The sequence below is a fragment of the Scyliorhinus torazame genome, chromosome 11 (assembly GCF_047496885.1).
Source record: "Scyliorhinus torazame isolate Kashiwa2021f chromosome 11, sScyTor2.1, whole genome shotgun sequence".
Classification (NCBI taxonomy): Eukaryota; Metazoa; Chordata; class Chondrichthyes; order Carcharhiniformes; family Scyliorhinidae; genus Scyliorhinus; species Scyliorhinus torazame.
Genome location: NC_092717.1, coordinates 199624784 through 199645468, shown reverse-complemented (window position 1 = coordinate 199645468; position 20685 = coordinate 199624784). Strand labels below are relative to the sequence as shown.

Below are 20685 nucleotides of genomic sequence, written 5' to 3'. Positions count from 1 at the left end.
GAGTGTCACTGGAAGTGGGCAACATTGCAGCAGGTAACTACCCTGGCAAAAACTCTTCCTTCAGTTTCCATTGGGTAGGTGGATATAAAATTGTCCTTTTTGGTCTTGTCTTCAATTTGACCTATCACATGGTTTCTGCGTTTGTTTTCCATGCTAGCCTTTCAGCAGTGTTGTGTTCCTTTAACTTTGTATTTCAAAAAATACCTAATGAGGTATTATCTTCCATTATATAAAGTTTGGATGGGGAAAGGAACTATGCACCTCATGAATAACATTTCAAACCTGTAAAATTGGATCTGTTAGTCGGAGTAGTTCATTTATTTCGCCGTTCTTGCCCTATTTGTGATGGGTAGAATTGTTTAAAATTTGAAAATCAAAATCAAGTTTTCTTTTATTTATGCAGTGACAGAATTTCAACATTGTCAATTTACCTAATTACAGTCTCACTCACCAACTTAATCTAAGAAGGAATAAATTGCTTGTACAGCCAAGAAATTAATGTGGTAGGGAAGAGAGATATGTAGCTGAAGAATACTCAACTTGAAGCAAAAGAGACTTTTGTGAACATGTGGTTTAATCTTAAAAATGTTAAGCAGATGGGCTTTCGCATTTCTGGATTGCTTTTTTTTACTCTACTGCAAGGTGTGACTAGAAAACCTGGCATGTATGGATTTATGTTTCACTTCGAATGATTTTCAATGTAATGTATGGATTTATGTTTTCACGCAGATTTTCAGTGTATAGGCTCCAGTGTAGAAAAAAGTTATCCGTTTCAAGCAGTGGAAGAATTTATGGTTCATAAAGCAATCCTATTGAAGACGCGCACTTTGTTGAAATGGAAGACACCACAAGTTGAAAGGGGGCAATTTGTTAGGTGATTAAAGACCTGAAGAATAAGGAAGGAAAATGGAATAGGAAGGAGAAGTGGAGAACTCGCTTTTTTCGTATTCTTGTCCTGAAATTTTAGTGTCACAATTGTTACAGCGCAGCAGGAGGCCATTTGGCCCATGTTTGTACCAGCTCTCCAAATGAGCAGTGTGGCTTAGTGTCATACCCCTGCACATTGATTCTATTCAAGTACTCATCTCTTGAATGCCTCAATTGAACTTGCCTCCGGTACATCCCAAACCGCTCGTGTAAAAATGTTTCTCATCACATTTTGCTTCTTTTGCAAATCACTTTATATCTGTGCCCTCTTTTTCTTGATCCTTTACGAGCAGAAACCATTTTGCCCTATTTACTGGTGATTTTGAATATGTCTATAAAATTTCCTTTTTAGCCTTTTCTCCAAGGAGAACAGTCTCAACCTCTCCAATTCTTATCCCTGGAGCCATTCTTTTAAACCTCTTCTGCATTCTCCAATGTGTTCACATCCTTCCCATATTCCAGCTGAGGTCTAAAGTAGTTTCTTGTGCAAGTTCAGCATAATCTTGCTTTGTACTTTATGCCCTATTAATTTAAAAACAATAAATTTAGAGTATCCAATTCATTTTTTTCCAGTTAAGGGGCAATTAAGCGTGGCCAATTCACCTACCGTGCACGTTTTTGGGTTGTGGGGGTGAAACACGGAGAATGTAAACTCCACCCGAACAGTGTCCCAGGACCAGGATTGAACCTGGGACCTCAGTGCCATGGGGCAGCAGTGCTAACCACTGTGCCAGCGTGCTACCCTTCTGTGCCCTATTAATAAAGCCCAAAATACTATATGCTTTATTAACTGCTCTCGCCATCTTCCAGTGATCTATGCACATATACACCCAGGTCTCTCTGCTTCTAAGCCCATTCAAGAATTTTACCCCTTATTTTATTTTGTCTTGCCATGTTCTTCCTACCAAAATGCATCACCTCAGTTTTTTCTGTACTGAACTTCATCTGCCACCTATCTGCCCACTCCACCAACTCGTCTGTATCCTGAAGTTCTACACTGTCCTCTTCACAGTTTCCAATACTTACAATTTTGTGTCATTTGCAAAATTTGAAATTGTCCCCAGTACACCAGGATGTCATTAACATATATGAAGAATAGCAAGGGTCCCAATATCGATCCTTGGGGAACTCAATTACAGCCCTTCTCCCAGTCTGTAAAATGTCCATTGACCATTACTCTCTGCTTCCTATTAATTAAGCCAATTTTGTATCCATGTTGCTATTGTCCCTTTTATTCCATGAGCTATAATTCTCACACGTGTGGCACTGTATCATATACCTTCTGAATGTCCATGTACACCACATCAAAAGCATTGCCCTCATTGATCCTTTCTGTTACCTCCTCAAAAACTCCAGTAAGTTAGTTAAACATGATTTCCCTTTTTAGAATCAATTTTGGCTCTTCCTAATCAACCCTAATCATTTTCCATGTCACGACTAATTTTATCCCAAATAATTGTCTCTTGAAGCTTGTGCACTACGAATGTTAAACTGACTGGCCTGATGGGGCTATCTCTTCAACCCTTTTTGAATATGTGCCTAACATTCACACCTCTCGTGACCCTAGAGATGGCTGGAAGATTATGGCCAGTATCTCTGCAATTTCCATTCTCACTTCCTTCAATATCATTGAATGTGGTTCCGATGCCATGCCAACTTTCAGTACTGACCGTTGATCCAACATATCCACATATCCTCATCAATTTCAAACCCTTCTAGGGGAGTTATTTCCTTGTCTTGTCAACCATGTATTGGATAGTATCTACCTCCTTGGTAAAGACCGATGCAAAATATTAATTTAATACTTGGCTATGCCCCTACCTCCTGTATAAATTCCCTCGTATGTACTTAATTGCCCCTACTCTTTCTTTTCCTATTTTTATGCTGAAAAAAGACTTTGGGATTCCCCATTATATTGGCTACCAGTCTTTTCTCAGTCCTTCATTTCTCTAAAGAGCTTATTTACCTCCCTTCTGAACCTTCTGGTATTCCCCTTGGTTCTCAACTGTACTTTCTACCAGACATGTGTCATAAGCACACTTTATCTAAATTTCTAACTTTTTTTTATTGCAGACTGCTCTGGACTTGTTTGTCCTATCTTTCCCTTTTAAGCAAATAGACTGACTGTCTGGACCATATCTGTATTGTTCAGCTGCAGTTTACCCACCAACTTTTCATTCAAATCTAACTGAACCAACTCTTTTCTTGCTCCATTGAAGTCAGCTGTTCCTCAGTTAATTATTTTTACTCTGGGTTGCCTATTTTATTCTATCATCATCTTAAACTTTACAATACAATGATCACTGTCTCCTAAATGATCCTGTACTGATGACACTTGATCAACCTGGCCCACAGCATTTCCAAGAACCAGGTGCATCCTTTCTTGTTGGACTGGACACGTACTGATGTTGAAAAAACTTCCCGAACACCATCTAGGAACACTTACTCCTTTTTGCTCTCTAGCAGCATTGCACCTCTCGCCCTTTACACTATCGCTATTCCAGTCTGCATTCAGGTAATTAAAAGTTTTTAAATGAAGCAAGTGGAGCCATCAAAGATAAAAATGGAAATAAAACTATTTTCATTTCACTATTGAATATGAATTTGGTTAAAGTGCTGTGACTTAGTTAATACGTAAAAAAAAAAACCAAAAGGAATGGTGGTTAACAAAAGGAATGGTGGTTAAGAGACTGAAGGCATGTAGATTCAGAAAGAATATTCCCGATGATGGGGGAGTCCAGAACTAGAGGTCATAGTTTGAGGATAAGGAGTAAACCATTTAGGACTGAAGTAAGGAGAAATTTCTTCACCCAGAGAATGGTGAATCTGGAATTCACTACCCCACAAAGTAGTCGAGGTGAAAACATTGTGTAACTTCAAGAAGGAATTAGATGGGGTGAATGGGATCAAGGGATATGGGGATGGGAGGGGTAGGAAGGTGGGATCAGGGTGTTGAACTTGATGATCACCCATGATCATAATGAATGGTGGAGCATAGTCGAAGGGCCTGAAAGGCCTCTTCTTGCTTCCGTCTTCTATGTATGTTTCTATGTAATCAGAAGACACCTGATGAAATGTGGACTGAAATCATCAACAAAAGATGTGCAAGTTATTGAAGAGCGTGGAAGAAAACAAAGCCGTGGAAAAACTTAACAGGAAGTCAGTCGGATTCAGAAGCATCAATTACAGCACAGACCAGAGGGTTCTGTCCAGCACGGTTGGATCAAGGCTTCAGTTACTGGTCTATAATAAATTTTTCTTTTGCAACAGGCAAATGCTAGAAGCTTTCAAGTACTTGAAACTCAGGTAATTTTTCAATTTTTAAATCCTCATTTTTTATTTTCTTTATTCTTTCATCTAATAATCTTTATTTGTGGCACAAGGAGGCTTACATTAACACTGCAATGACGTTACTGTGAAAATTCCCTAGTCACCACACTACGGCACCTGGGATGTGGGTGTTGCAGGCAATTGCCCTCGAACTGAGTGGCATTTTAAAATCAGCCACATTGCTGTGGATCTGGTATCACATGTAGGCCTGACCACTAAGGAGGTATTTCCTTCCCTAAAGGACATTTGTGAACCAGATGGGTTTTTACAACAATCGACAGTGGTTTCATGGTCATCATTTGACATTTAATTCCACCATCTGCCATGGTGGGATTCGAACCTGGCTCCCTAGAGCATTACCCTAGGTGCCCGGATTACTAGTCCAGTGACAATACCACTTTGCCACTGTCTCCCCTGTAACCTCTCCGGACCAGAATGCTAGGAACCCAAATCATTTCTGGAGTTTGACATTTTCTGGATTATGGAATTGCATTACAATGCCTAACAACAAGTGTGCGAACAGGAAAACTCCCTATATTTATGTGAAACATAAAACATTTAAGTAGTAATACAATATTGTGTATTCCGTCTTCTGCAAAGTTCTGTACTAAGTTGAGAGAACTGCTTGGGTCTGCTCAGAATTTCGAGAACACCTGTGTTTCCAAACAATAGATTTCCAGACTGGCAAGATTACAGTATCATTTTAAATCAAAAGCTGATATTAACTCTGAAATTTGATGACTAATGTGCGGTGGGTGGATGACAATTTGCTTGATCAAAATAATCCAAACTAATGTTGAACATGTGGCATGGGCAACTAATGCAGAAGCTGTGATTTTCCTTTTCTTTCCCCACTTTTGACTGACGAGTCTTGCCTTCTATTCAGTACTTTGTCGTAATGGTTCTTGTTCTGCAGAACCCAGATTGAATATCAGCAGACTATTTTACTGCTAAAGCCTCTTCAGTCAAATCCTACACATCACAATAAAGGGACTTGAAGCCTAAATCATTTATTTCCCACCTTTTTAAACCAATGTTGACCTGGTGTTCTATAGAATTCTGCAGCATTGAGGATAGCCATGAAATTCCTTGTGCCAGTGATGGATCTTTTGAATGAGCTTCCAGTTTGATCCTACACTCCATTTTATAACCTGGCAAAATTAGGCTTTCTTCATGTAGGGCACTAATGTTCTTTACAGGTGATGGCTGAACGTTGCTAAGAATCCCCACAGTGCAGAAGGAGGCTATTTGGCCCATCTAGTCTGCACTGACCCTCTGAAAGAATGCCCTACCTGGGCCCACTCTCCTGCTCTATCCCCATATCCTGCCCTATTCCCATAACCCCATAACCTGCATATCGCTGTACACTAAGGGGCAATTTTTAGCATGCCCAATCCACCTAACCTGCATGTCTTTGGACTATGGGAGGAAACCGGAACACCCGGAGGAAACCCAGGCAGACACAGGAAGAACGTGCAAACTCCACAGACCGTCATCCAAGACCAGAATTTCCAGGGTCCCCGGTGCTGTGATGCAGTTGTACTAATTAGGAGAAAATTCTGTTCTTATCCTTTTAAACAATACATGTAAGTGGATCAGCTATGTGTGGCAGCCATGCTTAGCTGGCAGCCCGCTCACCTGAGTAAGAACTTGTGGGTTCAAGTTCCACTTCCTGAGACTTGAGCGCTAAAATCTTAACTGATGCTCTCCAGTGCTATACTGTTGGATGTGGATGACAAGTTAACCCAAGGCCCCATCAGCGTGCTCCAGTTGGTGTACAAGTTGGTGTTAAAGATTCAATGGCATGAATTTGAAGACCAGCAGGTGAGTTAGCACCGGTGCCCTCGCCAATATTTATCCATTCAACTAGCACTCGCCATGCTAAATTGCCCCTTAATTGGAGAAAAAAATAATTGGGTACTCTAAATTTAAAAGAAGAAGAAAAAATAATGATCCAAGTCTCTTTTATAAGCCATGATTGAATCTGCCTCCACCACACACACGGGCATAATTCTACATTCTAATGACTTGGGTTTTTTCTAAAACTGACCTAATTTTGCAGGAGCATATGCTGACTATCCTTTAAAATTTCCATGTGACCACATTGCCCAAAACACCAGAGTGACGTTCTAATGTAAACACTTTGATCCATTTGTACGCATGTCCATAGATCCCTGAAGACCTCAGGACATGCATATAAGGTGGTTAAGAAGGCATGTGGGATACTTGCCTTTATTAACCGAGGCATAGAATATAAGTGCAGGGAGATGGAGCAGTATAAAACATTTGTTACGGCACAACTGGAGTACTGTGCAGTTCAGGTTGCCACACTGTCGGACGGAAGTGATTGCACTAGGGAGGGTACAGAGGAGATTCAACAGGATGTTTGGGCTGGAGTGTTTCAGCTTTTGTATTTTTAATCTTTACTGGCACAAGTAGGCTTACTTTAACACTGCACCTGTTGAAGTACACAGAGGGAAAATTCACAAAAGTCCAATTCACCTAGCAAGAGGCTGAATAGGCTGGGGTCGTTTTCCTTGGGAGCAGAGAAGACTGAGGGGGGACCTGATAGAGCTATATAAAATTGAGGGGCATAGATAGGGTGGATAGGAAGGAACATTTCCACTTAGCCCAGGCATCAGTAACCCAAGGACATAGATTTAAGGTAAGGGGCAGGAGGTTTAAAGAGGATGTGAGGAAAAAACAAAAACCTATTCACCCAGAGGGTTGTTGAAATCTGCCTTTTAAGGGTGATAAAAGCGGGAACCCTGAACATTAAGACGTATTTAGATGAGCACTTGAAATATAGAATACAAGACAAAGTACTGGAAAATGGGATGAGTAGATAGGTGCTTGATGGTCGACGCAATGGGCCGAATGGCCTCTTTCTGTGCTGTAAAAACTCTTTATGACAGAAAGCTGGATACATGGCTTCTAAAGCTGGAGTTACTAAACATGAGCGGGATTCTCCGACCTCCTGCCGGTTTGGAGAATCGCCGGGGGTGGGTGCGTGAATCCCGCCCCCGCTGGCCGCCGAATTCTCCGGCACCGGAGAGTCGGCGGGGGCGGGAATCAAGCTGGTCGGCAGGCCACCACCGGCCCGCGATGGGCTGAAGTCCCGCTGCTGTAACGCCGGTCCCGCCGGCGTGAATTAAACCCACCTCTCTTACCGGCGGGACCAGGCGGTGCGAGCGGGCTCCGGGGTCCTAGGTGGGGCGCGGGGCGATCTGGCCCCGGGGGGGTGCCCCCACGGTTGCCTGGGCCGCGATCGGTGCCCACCGATCCGCGGGCAGGCCTGTGCCATGGGGGCACTCTTTTCCCTCCGCGTCAGCCATCAGCCTCTGCGATGACTGACGCGGAGGTGGATCCCCCCCGGCACATGCACGGGGATGATGTCAGCTGACGCTCCCGCGCATGTGCGGACTTGCGCCGGCTGGCGGAGTCCCTTCAGCCCCGGCTGCCGTGGCGCCAAAGGCCTTCCACGCCAGCCGGCGGGATGGCAACCACTCCGGCGCGGGCCTAGCCCCTAAAGGTGAGGGCTTGGCCCCGAAAGGTGCGGAGAAATCCTGTTCACGCCACTCCATCCCACCGGGACCCCCCCGCCCGCCGGGTAGGGGGGAATCCCGCCCCATGTTGGGAGAACTTGCATACAATTTGAAACTGAACAGGTATGGCATTGGATTTTCTCCTAATTAAACCTATATTTGCTTATTCATTTCCACCTCTTCAAAAATATATTTAATGCAATAGATTTCTATTTTCCCCTGTTTAACATGGAGTTTGCTAAATGTAGCATTGTTGCAAAAGTGAAAGTTGTAATTTTGAAGAGGGGAACTCTTCGTAATCCTTTTCTAATTTTGTAATCATTTCAATGGATGTGCTTTTGCTGCCGGTGATGATCCATATTAATAAACTTTAAGGCGAGATTTAACGAGTTCCATTTTGGGCACATTTAGCGCCTGCATCACCGAGAAAGACACTTTGCTGTTTTTTTTTGGCCTCGGCAAGGAGCACTCTGCCGAGACTGCACTTGATCACATTTCCTGTACTGAAGAGTATTCGGGGAGTGAATCATCATTTTTATAAATGCCGCCCCGTTCTTTTGACCAGTCACCGCAACCTCCGGATTCCGCCCCAGTGCATCCAAAATGCCTCTTACGGGGTCCTCGAGCCATTCTCCCCTCATCACACCTCTTGGGGAAAGGCACACCCAGGCCCGTTCCCTGGCACGGACAACCTGGCACCTAGTCACTGCCAGTCTCTGGCACAGCTCCAGTGTCCTTGAGCTGCATGCTGGAAAATGGAAATGCCTACTTGCCATCTCAGTTCCCTATAGCAGCCATTGCACAAGATTCATATTTGAAAAAAGGAGTACTAAACGACGCTCGTGTGATTTCTCGCTGCGGAGCGGTTAATTCCTGGGAGGCCTTTGCATTCGGCTTCAATCTCATTAATGCGTCTGAAATTAATGCAAATGAGCATTATGCTCGCCATATCTGAGTGTAATCTGGAACTGCTCCATCGGGAGAGGGCCGGTTAGATAGAAAACTGATTTTCACCCGGTGCAAATCTCGATTTTTGACCTTTCCTGCTATTTATCTAGTGCACCCAGATTCCCACTGGTCGCAACGTGGTGGTTAAATCACGCCAAAATACGGTAGAGCACGGAAAGATCACAGTGCACTGGGGGGTGGGGTGGGGGAGAAGGGATAAGGCGCGGGATGATTGGGATGGGTTGAAGGGGTGGGCGGCAGCGTTGGGGACATGTGTCACTCGAGAAATATGATGCCTCTTGCACTTTCTTCCGCAAGGTGGGATAAGTACCAATCCCCTGCCCCAGCTCCTCTGAAATTGAGTTCCTGGATGCCTCTTTCCCCTCCCCAAACTCCACTGCCCAGGCACACTACATGCAGGAGATGGGTGTGAGCGAACACTCAGACAGGAGCCAGACTGTGGCACGGATTGAGGAAAATCCGCTCTCAGCAGGTTATCATCATCCCTCCTGCCTTTGACCGTGACCATCTGACAATGGTGACATAGTCCAATCACCCTGGAGTGGTGTTACACAGAAGGAGGGGGAGGCTGAGGGATGGGGGACGGGGTATGATAGAGAAGGTTATGTCAGATGTCAGGCGGGTGAGGATGACATCCTCCCTGGCCCTCCGAGCGTGCGGGACCCTCGCCGCTGCCGCCCGTCCTTAATCATCCGGCTGATCCTGCAGGTCCTCCCCAGGTTCGTCCTCCAGTCCCTCCTCCTCCAGCATGTCGCCCAGTTGCTGTGCCAGGTTGTGCAGGGCATAGCAGACCACGACCAAGCGGGTGACCCTCCGGGGGGTAAGTGCAGTACACCACTGCAATTCGAGGAGTCCGATGCACCGCTCAATGACAGCCCAGGTGGCCATGTGGGCCTCGTTATACCGGGTCTCCGCATCGGTCTCCAGCCTCCATACTGGCATCATTAGCTACGTCCTCGGTTGCTACCCCTTATCCCCCAAGAGCCAACCAGCCATCCTGGGGTGGTCCTCTAAGAGCCCTGGGATCCGACTGACCCAGGATGTAGCTGGAGTGTGCACAAACGTGTATGATCTTCACGTGGCGGTCGCACATGAGCTGGACGTTCAGGGAAGTGGAACCCCTTCCTGTTGATGAAGGGCACTCCCAGATGATCTGGTGAGCACAAGACGACATGCGTGCCATCTACTATCCCTTCGACCTGGGGCATTCCGGCATTGCCGGAGAAACTGCTACCCGAACATCCTGTTGGGCCTGGTCCATGTCAATTTATATAGTTCGGTGCCTGGACAAACGGCATCCGTGACCTCACTGATGCACTTGTGGGCTGTAGCGTGAGTCCTGGAACGATCCTGAGGAGTAGAAGTTGGGGCTCCGATGACCTTGACAGCCACCGTGAGTGGGTATCCTCCACGTGGTGCCAAATCCGCAAGGACATGGCACAGTTACCGCTCCATCTCTTTGAGGCAGAGCCTCCTGCGGCACACGCTGTCCGTCATTTGTTCGAAAGACCAACAACGCCTGTACACCTTGAGTGGTCCCCCCTTGGCCTGATGGGCGACTGGGTCCTCTGGGTGTGGGGCAGGGCACTGCACATGGGCCCCCGCCTTGAGCCTCTGTCGACGCTGCTACCGGCGCCTGGTCTGCCACCAGCACCACAAGGGCAGATTACACGGGTCCAAGATATCTGCCATTTTGTGTAATATCTGTAAGAAATTGGAGAGGGTGAGAGACAGACAACTAGCAGTGTCTTCCTCTCCAGACCCTCCATTTCCCTACTGCTTCCTGCCAGCCCTGCCCACGCACCCCTAGCCACAGCGGATGCCCCTGCTCACCGGACCCCACCCTGTACCCCAGACACCTGCATCTGGACCGGGCGCTGGTCCTCCCCGGTTCACACATCCACCATCTGGTCACCATATGTCCCCAGTGCTGGGGCCCAGCCCCTGTATTCAGATGTTGGCTGCTGCGTCCTTTACCTCCTGCAGTGTTCAGGAACAGCGTCCCTGCATCACGGTCTGATTGGGATGCTAGGCAATATCTCCCTCATGCTACATGGCACACCTACCCATGGGATACCCCCCACCCCACACCACCGTTGTACGCCTAAGACTGAATTTACTTGTGTGATTCCTGTGTAGGAAGCTAAAGCTTATACTTGTATCATGCCTTTTTATTTGAGCGCTCTACAAAATGCCAAAGCAAACACACAACTTGTGATGAGAGAGCTAATTAAAGTTTGTCCAAGGAAAAATGAGTTTTTCATTGGGGGCAGGGATGGCTGATGGGGGGAAATACAGGCATGAAAATTTGTGCTGCTTTCCTGCCTCCAAGCCATGGCCGGGATTCTCGAAAAACGGGATTCTCCATAAACACGGCTGTGTGTGCGGCGTGAAACACTGGAGTTTTCCATGCCAGTGTCAATGGGCGTCTTGGCCCAGCGATTCCATGGCCCACAGGGGGCCAGCACGGCGCCGGAGTGCTCCGCGCTGCTCCAGCCGCCGATATGCGGCCCTGTACTGCGGGTCCGCGCATGCGCTTGGCGGCCGCTCCTGCACTGGTGCCGCGCGACTTGGCGGAGCCACACAGCGGTCTGGCATGGAAAAAAGGTAGCCCCCCCCCCCCCAGATCACGCGTGACCGCCGATCAATGACCCCCGATCGCGGGCCTGGCTGTCGTGCAAGCTCCCGCCCGGAGACTGATCCACCCCTGTCCCCACTAGGATGCCGAGCTCCTGCCAGGTGGAACCATACATGAACCACGCCAGCGGGAACTCGGCCAATTGACCGCGAAGAATCACCACGGGGGGGGCCTTTTTCAACGGCCCCCAACCGTCGACCGCGCATGCGCGACTGCTGCTGATTCTCTGGTCGGCGGAGGTTCGCATCCCGGCGTCGGACCCCATACTCCACTCCTGCGCCAAGCGCGATTTCAGCGCGGAGGCTCAGAGAATCCCGGCCCATATATTAAGAAGGCTATAATTTGGAACTTGGAAGGGCTACCTGCCTCCTAATGGTAGAGAGCCATATAAGGGTATTAAAGGTTACTTGAAGCCTTTTGTGAGAGGCTGACTGGAATTTTCAGGTTGGCCTTTAATACCCCGAAGCGTAGAGGGCATGGCTACTTGTCTGGAAGTAGGCTCCCAGCAGCAGGTGGGGGCGTGGACAGCAGTCGAAGGAGGTTGAGCCTACCAGATGGTGGTGACATTTGTTTGCTATATGTTATCTGTTTGCTGTTACTTTCAACACATCTGATAATGCAGTATTCCTTCAGCACTCCACAGGCATTGTGGGCTAGATTTTGCTCCAGATATTGAATCCTTATACTCTTGTTGATGTATACTGCCCACAAAGTGATGTAAAATAATGCATGGCACACATCTACGGGTCTGTCCAGCATTGGACAGAGCCATGTGCACTGGCAAACATGGAGATGACTCCTAGTTTGAAGTCTTAATTACAAAAATACATTTACCCTACTTAGACTACAAATACTTTATTAAGTCTATATAATTGAATGATAACTAGCATCTTACACACTTTGCAATGTAACTGAACCCAGCTGACATGAGCATCTTTTATTTGCAATATATGTAACATATTAACATTTTGGTCTTCGGAAACCATATGGACCTACTGGTAGTACACAGACATTTGAATTTTGGATATATTGAAATAACTCATTATTATAATTTGATATTGTTCAATTTAATTTTGTGCATATTATTAAAAACACTGAAGAAGCAATTAATGAATGACTGACTGCTAAACCTGATCTCTTCCACAGGAGCATGATGTTGAAACTCCATTTGGTGATATCCGCGTCGCGGTGCGTGGGACACCAAAAGGAAGTCGGCCGGTCATACTCACCTTTCACGACATTGGGATGAACTGTAAGTGGTAGTAGTGCAACAACAATTACTTCACCATATTGACTGTTGCCAACCATGACAATCCTCTGAATGCTGCTTGTAGTTCCTTGGGTAATAGAAGAGTTTGAGGGATGCCCATTTAAATATATTTTTCTCCGTTTTAGGTGTGAATGTTATTTATGGACAGCAAAATAACATTGCTACCAAGCCAAATATTTTTTTTTCCTGAATTTACTTTATTTAGTGGCTTTTATACTTTTTTTAAGGCCTTTTCAGATCTTTGACATTGAGCTGCAGCTGAATCAACTCTATCCATAGACATGAGATCAGTGTTCTCTCCTTGTCTGTCTCGAGGAGAGCCCTTAAGTTGTGGTTCTAGCTGCACCCATTCTTTGTCTATTCAAAAGCTATATTTTAGAAGCCAAGATGCACTTTACAATAGTCAGAACTTCTAAGAAACGATGGTACAAACCTGACCTTTCTTTATTATAGATTGCCTGCCTCTGTGGAAATCCTGTTTGTACGCATTGATTTTATGTTTACGCATTGTCTATCTGGACTTCTATTCTGAATTGGTGTTACTCCACATGGGCTGTTCTGGTTGTGCTAAACTTTACGTATAAACTTAAAATAAAATCAATTTGAAAATCGGTGAAACTAAACATCTAAAGGCTCTAGCATTTTTCCACAGAATACCAAGTTGCTAACATGTCTCATTTTTCACTTAATCGCACTGTCTAATCACATTTTATTGTATGTCTGTGTTTCTGTCTCAGTCTTGGCATTGATTTTTACAGTGGGCTGGGAAGGGCACAGTGGGCTGGGAAGGGCAGCTATGAGTCAGTAGCAGGCGGCACACGAGGAAAGACTTTGGACATGGAAGTCTCTGCCAGTCTTTGTTAAAACATTGAAATAAAGCTTCCTGGCCAGGTTTGCTACCTGATTAGTGGGTGGGAGCAGGAATTTGGTTATCAGAGGCTGCACTGTCTGAATGGTTTCTGGCAGTAAGTGAGGCAGCAGTGCTAATCACTGCGCCACCGTGCTGCTCTGGGGATCTTTTACTCTGAGGTCATTTATAAAACCTGCCTCATTACCCATTACCAGATGCAAGATGGCCTGTTTCCTGGTTGGCTCCATGACATATTGCTCAAGGAACCATCCCTAATGCTCTCTATAAATTAATTGTCGTAGCTACCGTTACCAACTTGATTATCCCAATCAAGATAACATTAAAGTCACCCATAATTATTGCTCTATTCTTTTTACACGCTCCTAATTATTTGTTGATTTATACCCTTTCCTACAGTGTGGCTACTGTTATGGGGGAGGCGATTTCAGAACCCCAAAATGTAATGGAATTCAACCAACCTCCCCCTTTAATGTATTAAGGCAGCACGGTAGCATTGTGGATAGCACAATTGCTTCACAGCTCCAGGGCCCCAGGTTCGATTCCGGCTTGGGTCACTGTCTGTGCGGAGTCTGCACCTTCTCCCCGTGTCTGCGTGGGTTTCCTCCGGGTGCTCCGATTTCCTCCCACAGTCCAAAGATGTGCAGGTTAGGTGGATTGGCCATGATAAATTGCCCTCAAGTGTTGGGTGGGGTTACTAGGTTATGGGGCTAGGGTGGAGGTGTGGACTTGGGTAGGGTGCTCTTTCCAAGAGCCGGTGCAAACTCGATGGGCAGAATGGCCTCCTGCATTGTAAATTCTATGATTTGTTGCTTTTCCGAGCTCACGGCTTTTTCCCTAGGTGTGGAATTACAATTATGAACACGTGGATTTTTAAACACAAAACACGGTTTATTCCATGAACTCAACTTCACGTCTTGAATAAACATTGGATCTCTTAACACCCCTTACTTCAAAGATAACTCAGAAAATATTGCAACAGTACATCACTCCTTAAAATGTTCCTTCAAACTTCCAAGAGACCTAACACCTTTAAACGGTATCACATCAGGTTAAAGGATATATATATTTTTTGTAGAATGGTAGAGACATATTAGCTTGGTTGCCTTCAGCTCCAGCAAAACAGCCAGGCACTTTTAAACTGCTCTCAGCAAAAACAGCCAGGCACTTTTCAAACTGAAACTAAAAACCTGCAAAATGGCTGAACTGAACTGAGCTCCACCCACTCTATGACATCACTGTTTTCTTAAAGGTACGTTGCTTAAACATCCAGTTCTTAAAGGCACCCGCATGACACCTCCCCCAAGAAAAAAAAATAAACCATCAACTTCAAGATGGTTTCATTTTTCACTTTTGCACTATCCACGAAGAAATGTACACAATAAATATACTTTTTTGTTTTTTTAGAAAAACACCACATGCAAACAGGTATAATAATATAGTCCATTTTTCTTTGTTGTTCTTCCTCCAACCAAAATCCTTCTCGATTGACAGTCTCTTTGAACAATGTCTCTGCACGATCCATCCATTTCTCTACTCCTCGGCATTTCTCTTCAGAATCAGATAATTTAGTTCAATCTGACCACAGAGTCCCTTGCAATTCTCCAATGCAGGAACATTGGTGATCACAGCTTTCAGGCAGTCAAATGCCTGTTGAAAGTCCGCTGTCCATTGAAATGCTAAGAAAGTCCATCAGTGGAGTAATCACGCCACAAAACATTTGCACAAAGGTTCGATCAAATTTATTCATGCTAAGAAATCGCATTATTTCCCTTCGTCTGGAGGGTATCGGAAACTCCTCAAAGAAAGTGATTCGGGCTTCAAATTCACTTTCGGCAAGGTTTATCACCAAACCCGCCTCCTGAAGTCGATCAAAGAACTCCATACGATGTTTTAAATGTTCTTTCCATGTCTGGAAGTTGGAAATAAAAACAGGTTGTCCCCCTTTCTCCATGCAATCCTTCAATGGTGGGACAGGATAAGAGTCCTTTCTTGTAACTGCATTCACCTTTCTATAGTCCACACACAACCGTTGGGTACCGTCTGGTTTAGGTACCATCACTATGGGTGAGCTCCATTGGCTGCAACCCACTTCAATTATGCCATTCTTCAGCATACACTCAATCTCTGTTAACCTGTGCCAGTTTTAAAGGATTAAGTCTATATGGATGTTGTTTGATAGGAACAGCATTTCCCACATCTACATCATGTATAGCCATTTTAGTACTTCCCAATTTAGCTCTACAAACTTGCCCATGTGATATCAATAACTCTTTCAAGTCAGTTCGTTTTTCCTCTGGAAGGTAACTTAACAATTCATCCCAATTTTTAAGAACATCCTCATTTTCCAATTTAATTTGAGGTATGTCAAATTCACAGTCATCTGGATTTGGTTCGTCACTTTGAGTTCGAATCATTAAAACCTACTTTTTCTCTCCTTCCCTTTCAAAGTACCTTTTAAGCATATTCACATGACACACTCGGTGAGTCTTCCTTCTATCTGGTGTTTTTACCACATAATTCACCTCACTTAATTTCCTTTCGATCTGATACGGTCCACAAAACCTAGCTTTAAAGGCTCCCCTACCACTGGTAACAACACTAAAACTTTATCCCCACTGGCAAAACTACGAACTTTGGATTTCTTGTCCGCTACCTGTTTCAACACATTTTGTGCAACTTTCAAATGTTGTCTAGCCAATTCACCTGCTCTATTTAATCGTTCCCAAAAATTTGACACTTAATCCAATAGTGTAATTTCCGATTTCTCACCCACTAATTTTTCCTTAATCAATTTAAGTGGTCCTCTTACCTCGTGACCAAAAATTAGTTCAAAGGGACTAAATTTGGTAGACTCATTAGGTGCATCCCGAATTGCAAACAATACGAATGGGATTCCTTTATCCCAATCCTCTGGATAATCTTGACAATACACCCTCAACATTGTCTTTCATGTCTGATGCCACCTTTCTAACGCTCCCTGCGATTCTGGATGGTGCGCAGTTGATTTAAATTGTTTTAATCCTAAGCTATCCATAACTTCTTTGAATAACCTTGAGGTAAAATTTGATCCTTGATCCGATTGACTTTCAGTGGGTAGTCCACATCTAGTAAAGAATTTAAGTAACACCTCCACAATCCGTTTAGCTGTAATATTACGTACTGGAACGGCCTCTGGAAACCTTTTTTTAAAAAAAATAATTTTTATTGAAGTTTTCACAAAATATCAACGACAAAATGAAAAAGGAACCCAATAGAATTAAATACAAAATAAAACCACCCCCGTGCCCCCCTTCACCCTATACATAAATAATAAATTAACACCCCAAATTAACACATAGCAAATATATACACCCCCTCAGATCCCCCAGTGTAGACCACCAAAAATAAAATAGACCCCCCCCCCCCCCCCCCCCCCGGGTTGCTGCTGCTGCTGCTGACCATTGTCTACCGTTCTGCCAGGAAGTCCAAGAACGGTTGCCACCGCCTGAAAAACCCTTGCACCGATCCCCTTCAGGCAAATTTCACCCTCTCCAATTTAATAGGCCCCGCCATATCGTTGATCCAGGATTCCACGCTTGGGGGCCTCGCATCCTTCCACTGAAGAAGAATCCTTCGCCGGGCTACCAGGGACACAAAGGCCAGAATACCGGCCTCTTTCGCCTCCTGCACTCCCGGCTCCCCTGCAACCCCAAATATTGCGAGCCCCCAGCCCGGTTTGACCCTGGATCCTACCACCCTCAACACCGTCCTTGCTACGCCCTTCCAAAACTCCTCCAGCACTGGGCATGTCCAGATCATATGGGTGTGGTTTGCAGCGCTCGCTGAGCATCCAACACACCTGTCCTCACCCCAAAAAAACTGGCTCATCCTTGTTCCGGTCATGTGTGCCCTGTGCAGTACCTTAAACTGTATGATGCTGAGCCTCGCACACAAAGAGGAAGAGTTCACCCTCCCAAGGGCATCTGCCCATGTCCCCTTCTCGATCTCCTCCCCCAACTCCTCCACCCACTTACCTTTCAACTCCACCACCGAGGCCTCCCCCTCTCCTGGTAAGTTGCCGAGATCTTCCCCTCTCCAACCCACCCCCCCGAGAGCACCCTGTCCTGTACCGTGCGTGGCAGCAGCAGCAGGAATTCTACCACTTGCCGCCTGGCAAACGCCCTTACCTGTAGATACCTAAAGGTGTTCCCTGGGGGGAGCCCATACTTCTCCTCCAGCTCACCCAGTTCACGAACCTCCCATCCACAAACCAGTCCCCCAACCTTCTTATCCCTGCCCTGTGCCACCCTGAAAACCCTCCACCCATTCTCCCTGGGACAAACCTGTGGTTCCCCCTTGGGGGATTGGGGTCCACACCAAGCCCCCCACTTCCCCCCCCCCCCCCCCCCCCCCCCCCCCCCCCCCCCCCCTGTGCTGCCTCCACTGCCCTCAGATTTTGAGGGTAGCCGCCACCACTGGGCCCGTGGTATACCTCATTGGAGGGAGCGGCAGCGGCGCCGTTGTCAGTGCCTCCAGACTCGTACTCTCAAGACGCCGTCTCCAGCCTCTTCCATGCAGCCCCCTCGCCCTCCATCACCCACTTGTGCACCATCGCCACATTGGCAGCCCAGTAGTACTGACAGAGGTTGGGCAGTGCCATCTCCCCCCCCCCCCCCCCCCCCCCCCCATCCCTACTCCGCTCCAGGAACACCCTTCTCACCCTCGGAGTCCCTCGCGCCCACACAAACCCCGTTATGCTCCTGTTGACCCGCCTAAAGAAGGCCTTCGGGATAAGAATGGGGAGGCACTGGAACAGGAACAAAAACCTTGGGTGCACCGTCATCTTAACTGACTGCACCCTACCCGCCAGGGACAGCGGCAACGCGTCCCACCTCTTGAACTCCTCCATTTGCTCCACTAGCCTCGTGAAATTAAGTCTATGCAGGGCCCCCCCCAGCTCCTGGCCGCCTGGACCCCCAAATACACAAAGCTCCTCTCCGCCCTTTTTAGTGGGAGCTCGCCATTCCCCCTCTCCTGGTTCCCTGGGTGAACCACTAACAACTCGCTTTTCCCCATGTTGAGCTTATACCCTGAAAAATCCCCGAACTCCCTGAGGATCCTCATTACCTTCGGCATTCCCCCCACCGGGTGCACCACATATAGCAGCAAGTCGTCCGCAGAGAGCGACACCCTATGGTCCTCCCCACCCCGCACCAACCCCCTCCAGTTCCTTGACTCCCTCCGTGCCATAGCCAGGGGTTCAGTCGCCAGTGCGAAGAGCAGGGGGGGACAGGGGACACCCCTGCCTCGTCCCTCGATGTAACCGAAAGTACTCAGACATCTTCTTGTTCGTGGCCACACTCTCCATCGGGACCTCGTACAACAGCCTAACCCACCTGATTAACCCCTCCCCAAACCCGAACCTCTTCAGCACCTCCCACAAGTACCCCCACTCTACCCTATCGAAGGCCTTCTCAGCGTCCATCGCCACCACTATCTCTGCCTCCCCCTCCTTCGCCGGCATCATAACATTCCGGAGCCTCCGCACATTCGCGTTCAACTGCCTCCCCTTCACGAACCCCGTCTGGTCTTCGTGGATCACCTGCAGCACTCAGTCCTCCATTCTCGTGGCTAAGACTTTAGCCAGCACTTTGGCATCTACGTTTAACAACGAAATCAGCCTGTAAGACCCACACTGCAGGGGATCCTTGTCCCGCTTCAAAATCAAGGAGATCAGTGCCCGGGACATCGTCAGGGGCAAAGCCTCCCTCCCTTGCCTCATTGAAGGTCCTAGCAATGGGCCCAACAGGTCCAAATATGTTTTATAGAATTCGACCGGGAAACCGTCCGGCCCCGGTGCCTTCCCCGCCTGCATGCTCCCTATCCCTTTGGCCAGTTCCTCCAGCCCAATCGGGGCCCCTAATCCCGCCACCAGTCCCTCCTCCACCTTCGGGAACCTCAATTGGTCCAGAAAGCGTCCCATTCCTCCCTCCCTCCAGTGGGGGCTCGGACCGATACAGTTCCTCATATAAAAATCCCTGAAGACCCCATTGATGCCAACCCCACTCCGCACCACACTCCCTCCCCTATCCTTAACTCCCCCGATCTCCCTAGCTGCGTCCCGCTTCCGAAGCTGATGCGCCAGCATCCGGCTTGCCTTTTCCCCATATTCATAAATCGCCCCCTGGGCCTTCCTCCACTGCGCCTCCGCCTTCCTCGTGGTCAACAGGTCGAATTCGGCCTGGAGGCTACGCCTCTCCCTCAACAGTTCCTCCTCGGGCACCTCCGCATACCTCCTGTCTACCCTCACCATCTTCCCCACCAGCCTCTCCCTCTGCTCTCTCCTCTCCTTGTGGGCCCTAATGGAGATCAGCTCTCCCCTAACCAGCGCCTCCCAGACCATCCCCACTCTGACCTCCCCGTTATCGTTGGCCTCCAGGTATCTCTCTATGCTTCCTCGGACCCGCTCACTCACCACCTCGTCCGCCAACATCCCCACCTCCAAGCGCCACAACGGGCGGTGGTCCCTCTCCTCCCCAAGCTCTAGGTTCACCCAGTGCGGGGCGTGATCCGAAATGGCTATCGCCGAGTACTCGGTATCCTCTACTCTCGCTATCAGCCGCCTGCTCATAACAAAAAAAAAAAGCCGATCCGGGAATAGGCCTTATGAACATGCGAGAAGAATGAAAATTCCCTAGCCCCTGGCCTTGCAAATCTCCAAGGATTCACCCCTCCCATCTGGTCCATAAACCCCCTCAGCACTTTAGCCGCCGCCGGCTTCCTACCCGTCCTAGACCTGGAGCGGTCCAGTGCCGGATCCAACAACATGTTGAGGTTTTCACCCCCCCCCCCCCCCCCCCCCCCCCCATTGTCAGGCCACCCACTTCCAAGTCCGGGATCCGACTCAACATGCGCCGCATAAAACCCGCATCGTCCCAGTTCGGGGCGTACACGTTGACCAGCAACACCCTCTCCCCTTGCAGCTTACCACTTACCATTACATACCTGCTGCCATTGTCTGTCACAATGCTCGACGCCTCGAACGACACCCTCTTTCCAACCAAGATCCCCACACCCCTGTTTTTTGGCATCCAGCCCGAATGAAACACCTGACCTACCCACCCCTTCCTCAAACTGGTCTGCCACCTTCAGGTGT

The 20685-nt window shown here is 47.4% G+C and overlaps 1 protein-coding gene across 8 annotated transcripts in view; it reads left to right on the top strand.

Moving 5' to 3' along the window:
- Positions 1 to 20685, top strand: part of LOC140385759 (protein NDRG1-like) — a 120524-nt gene that overhangs the window by 36858 nt on the left and 62981 nt on the right. For 4 of the 8 annotated variants that reach the window (XM_072468240.1, XM_072468239.1, XM_072468241.1 and 1 more), the window contains 2 exons: positions 4198 to 4233; positions 12556 to 12661. In XM_072468240.1, coding sequence (XP_072324341.1) covers positions 4198 to 4233; positions 12556 to 12661 — 142 coding nt within the window. The remainder of the gene's footprint in view (positions 1 to 4197; positions 4234 to 12555; positions 12662 to 20685) is intronic. The other 4 variants (XM_072468244.1, XM_072468243.1, XM_072468245.1 and 1 more) reach the window with 1 other exon arrangement.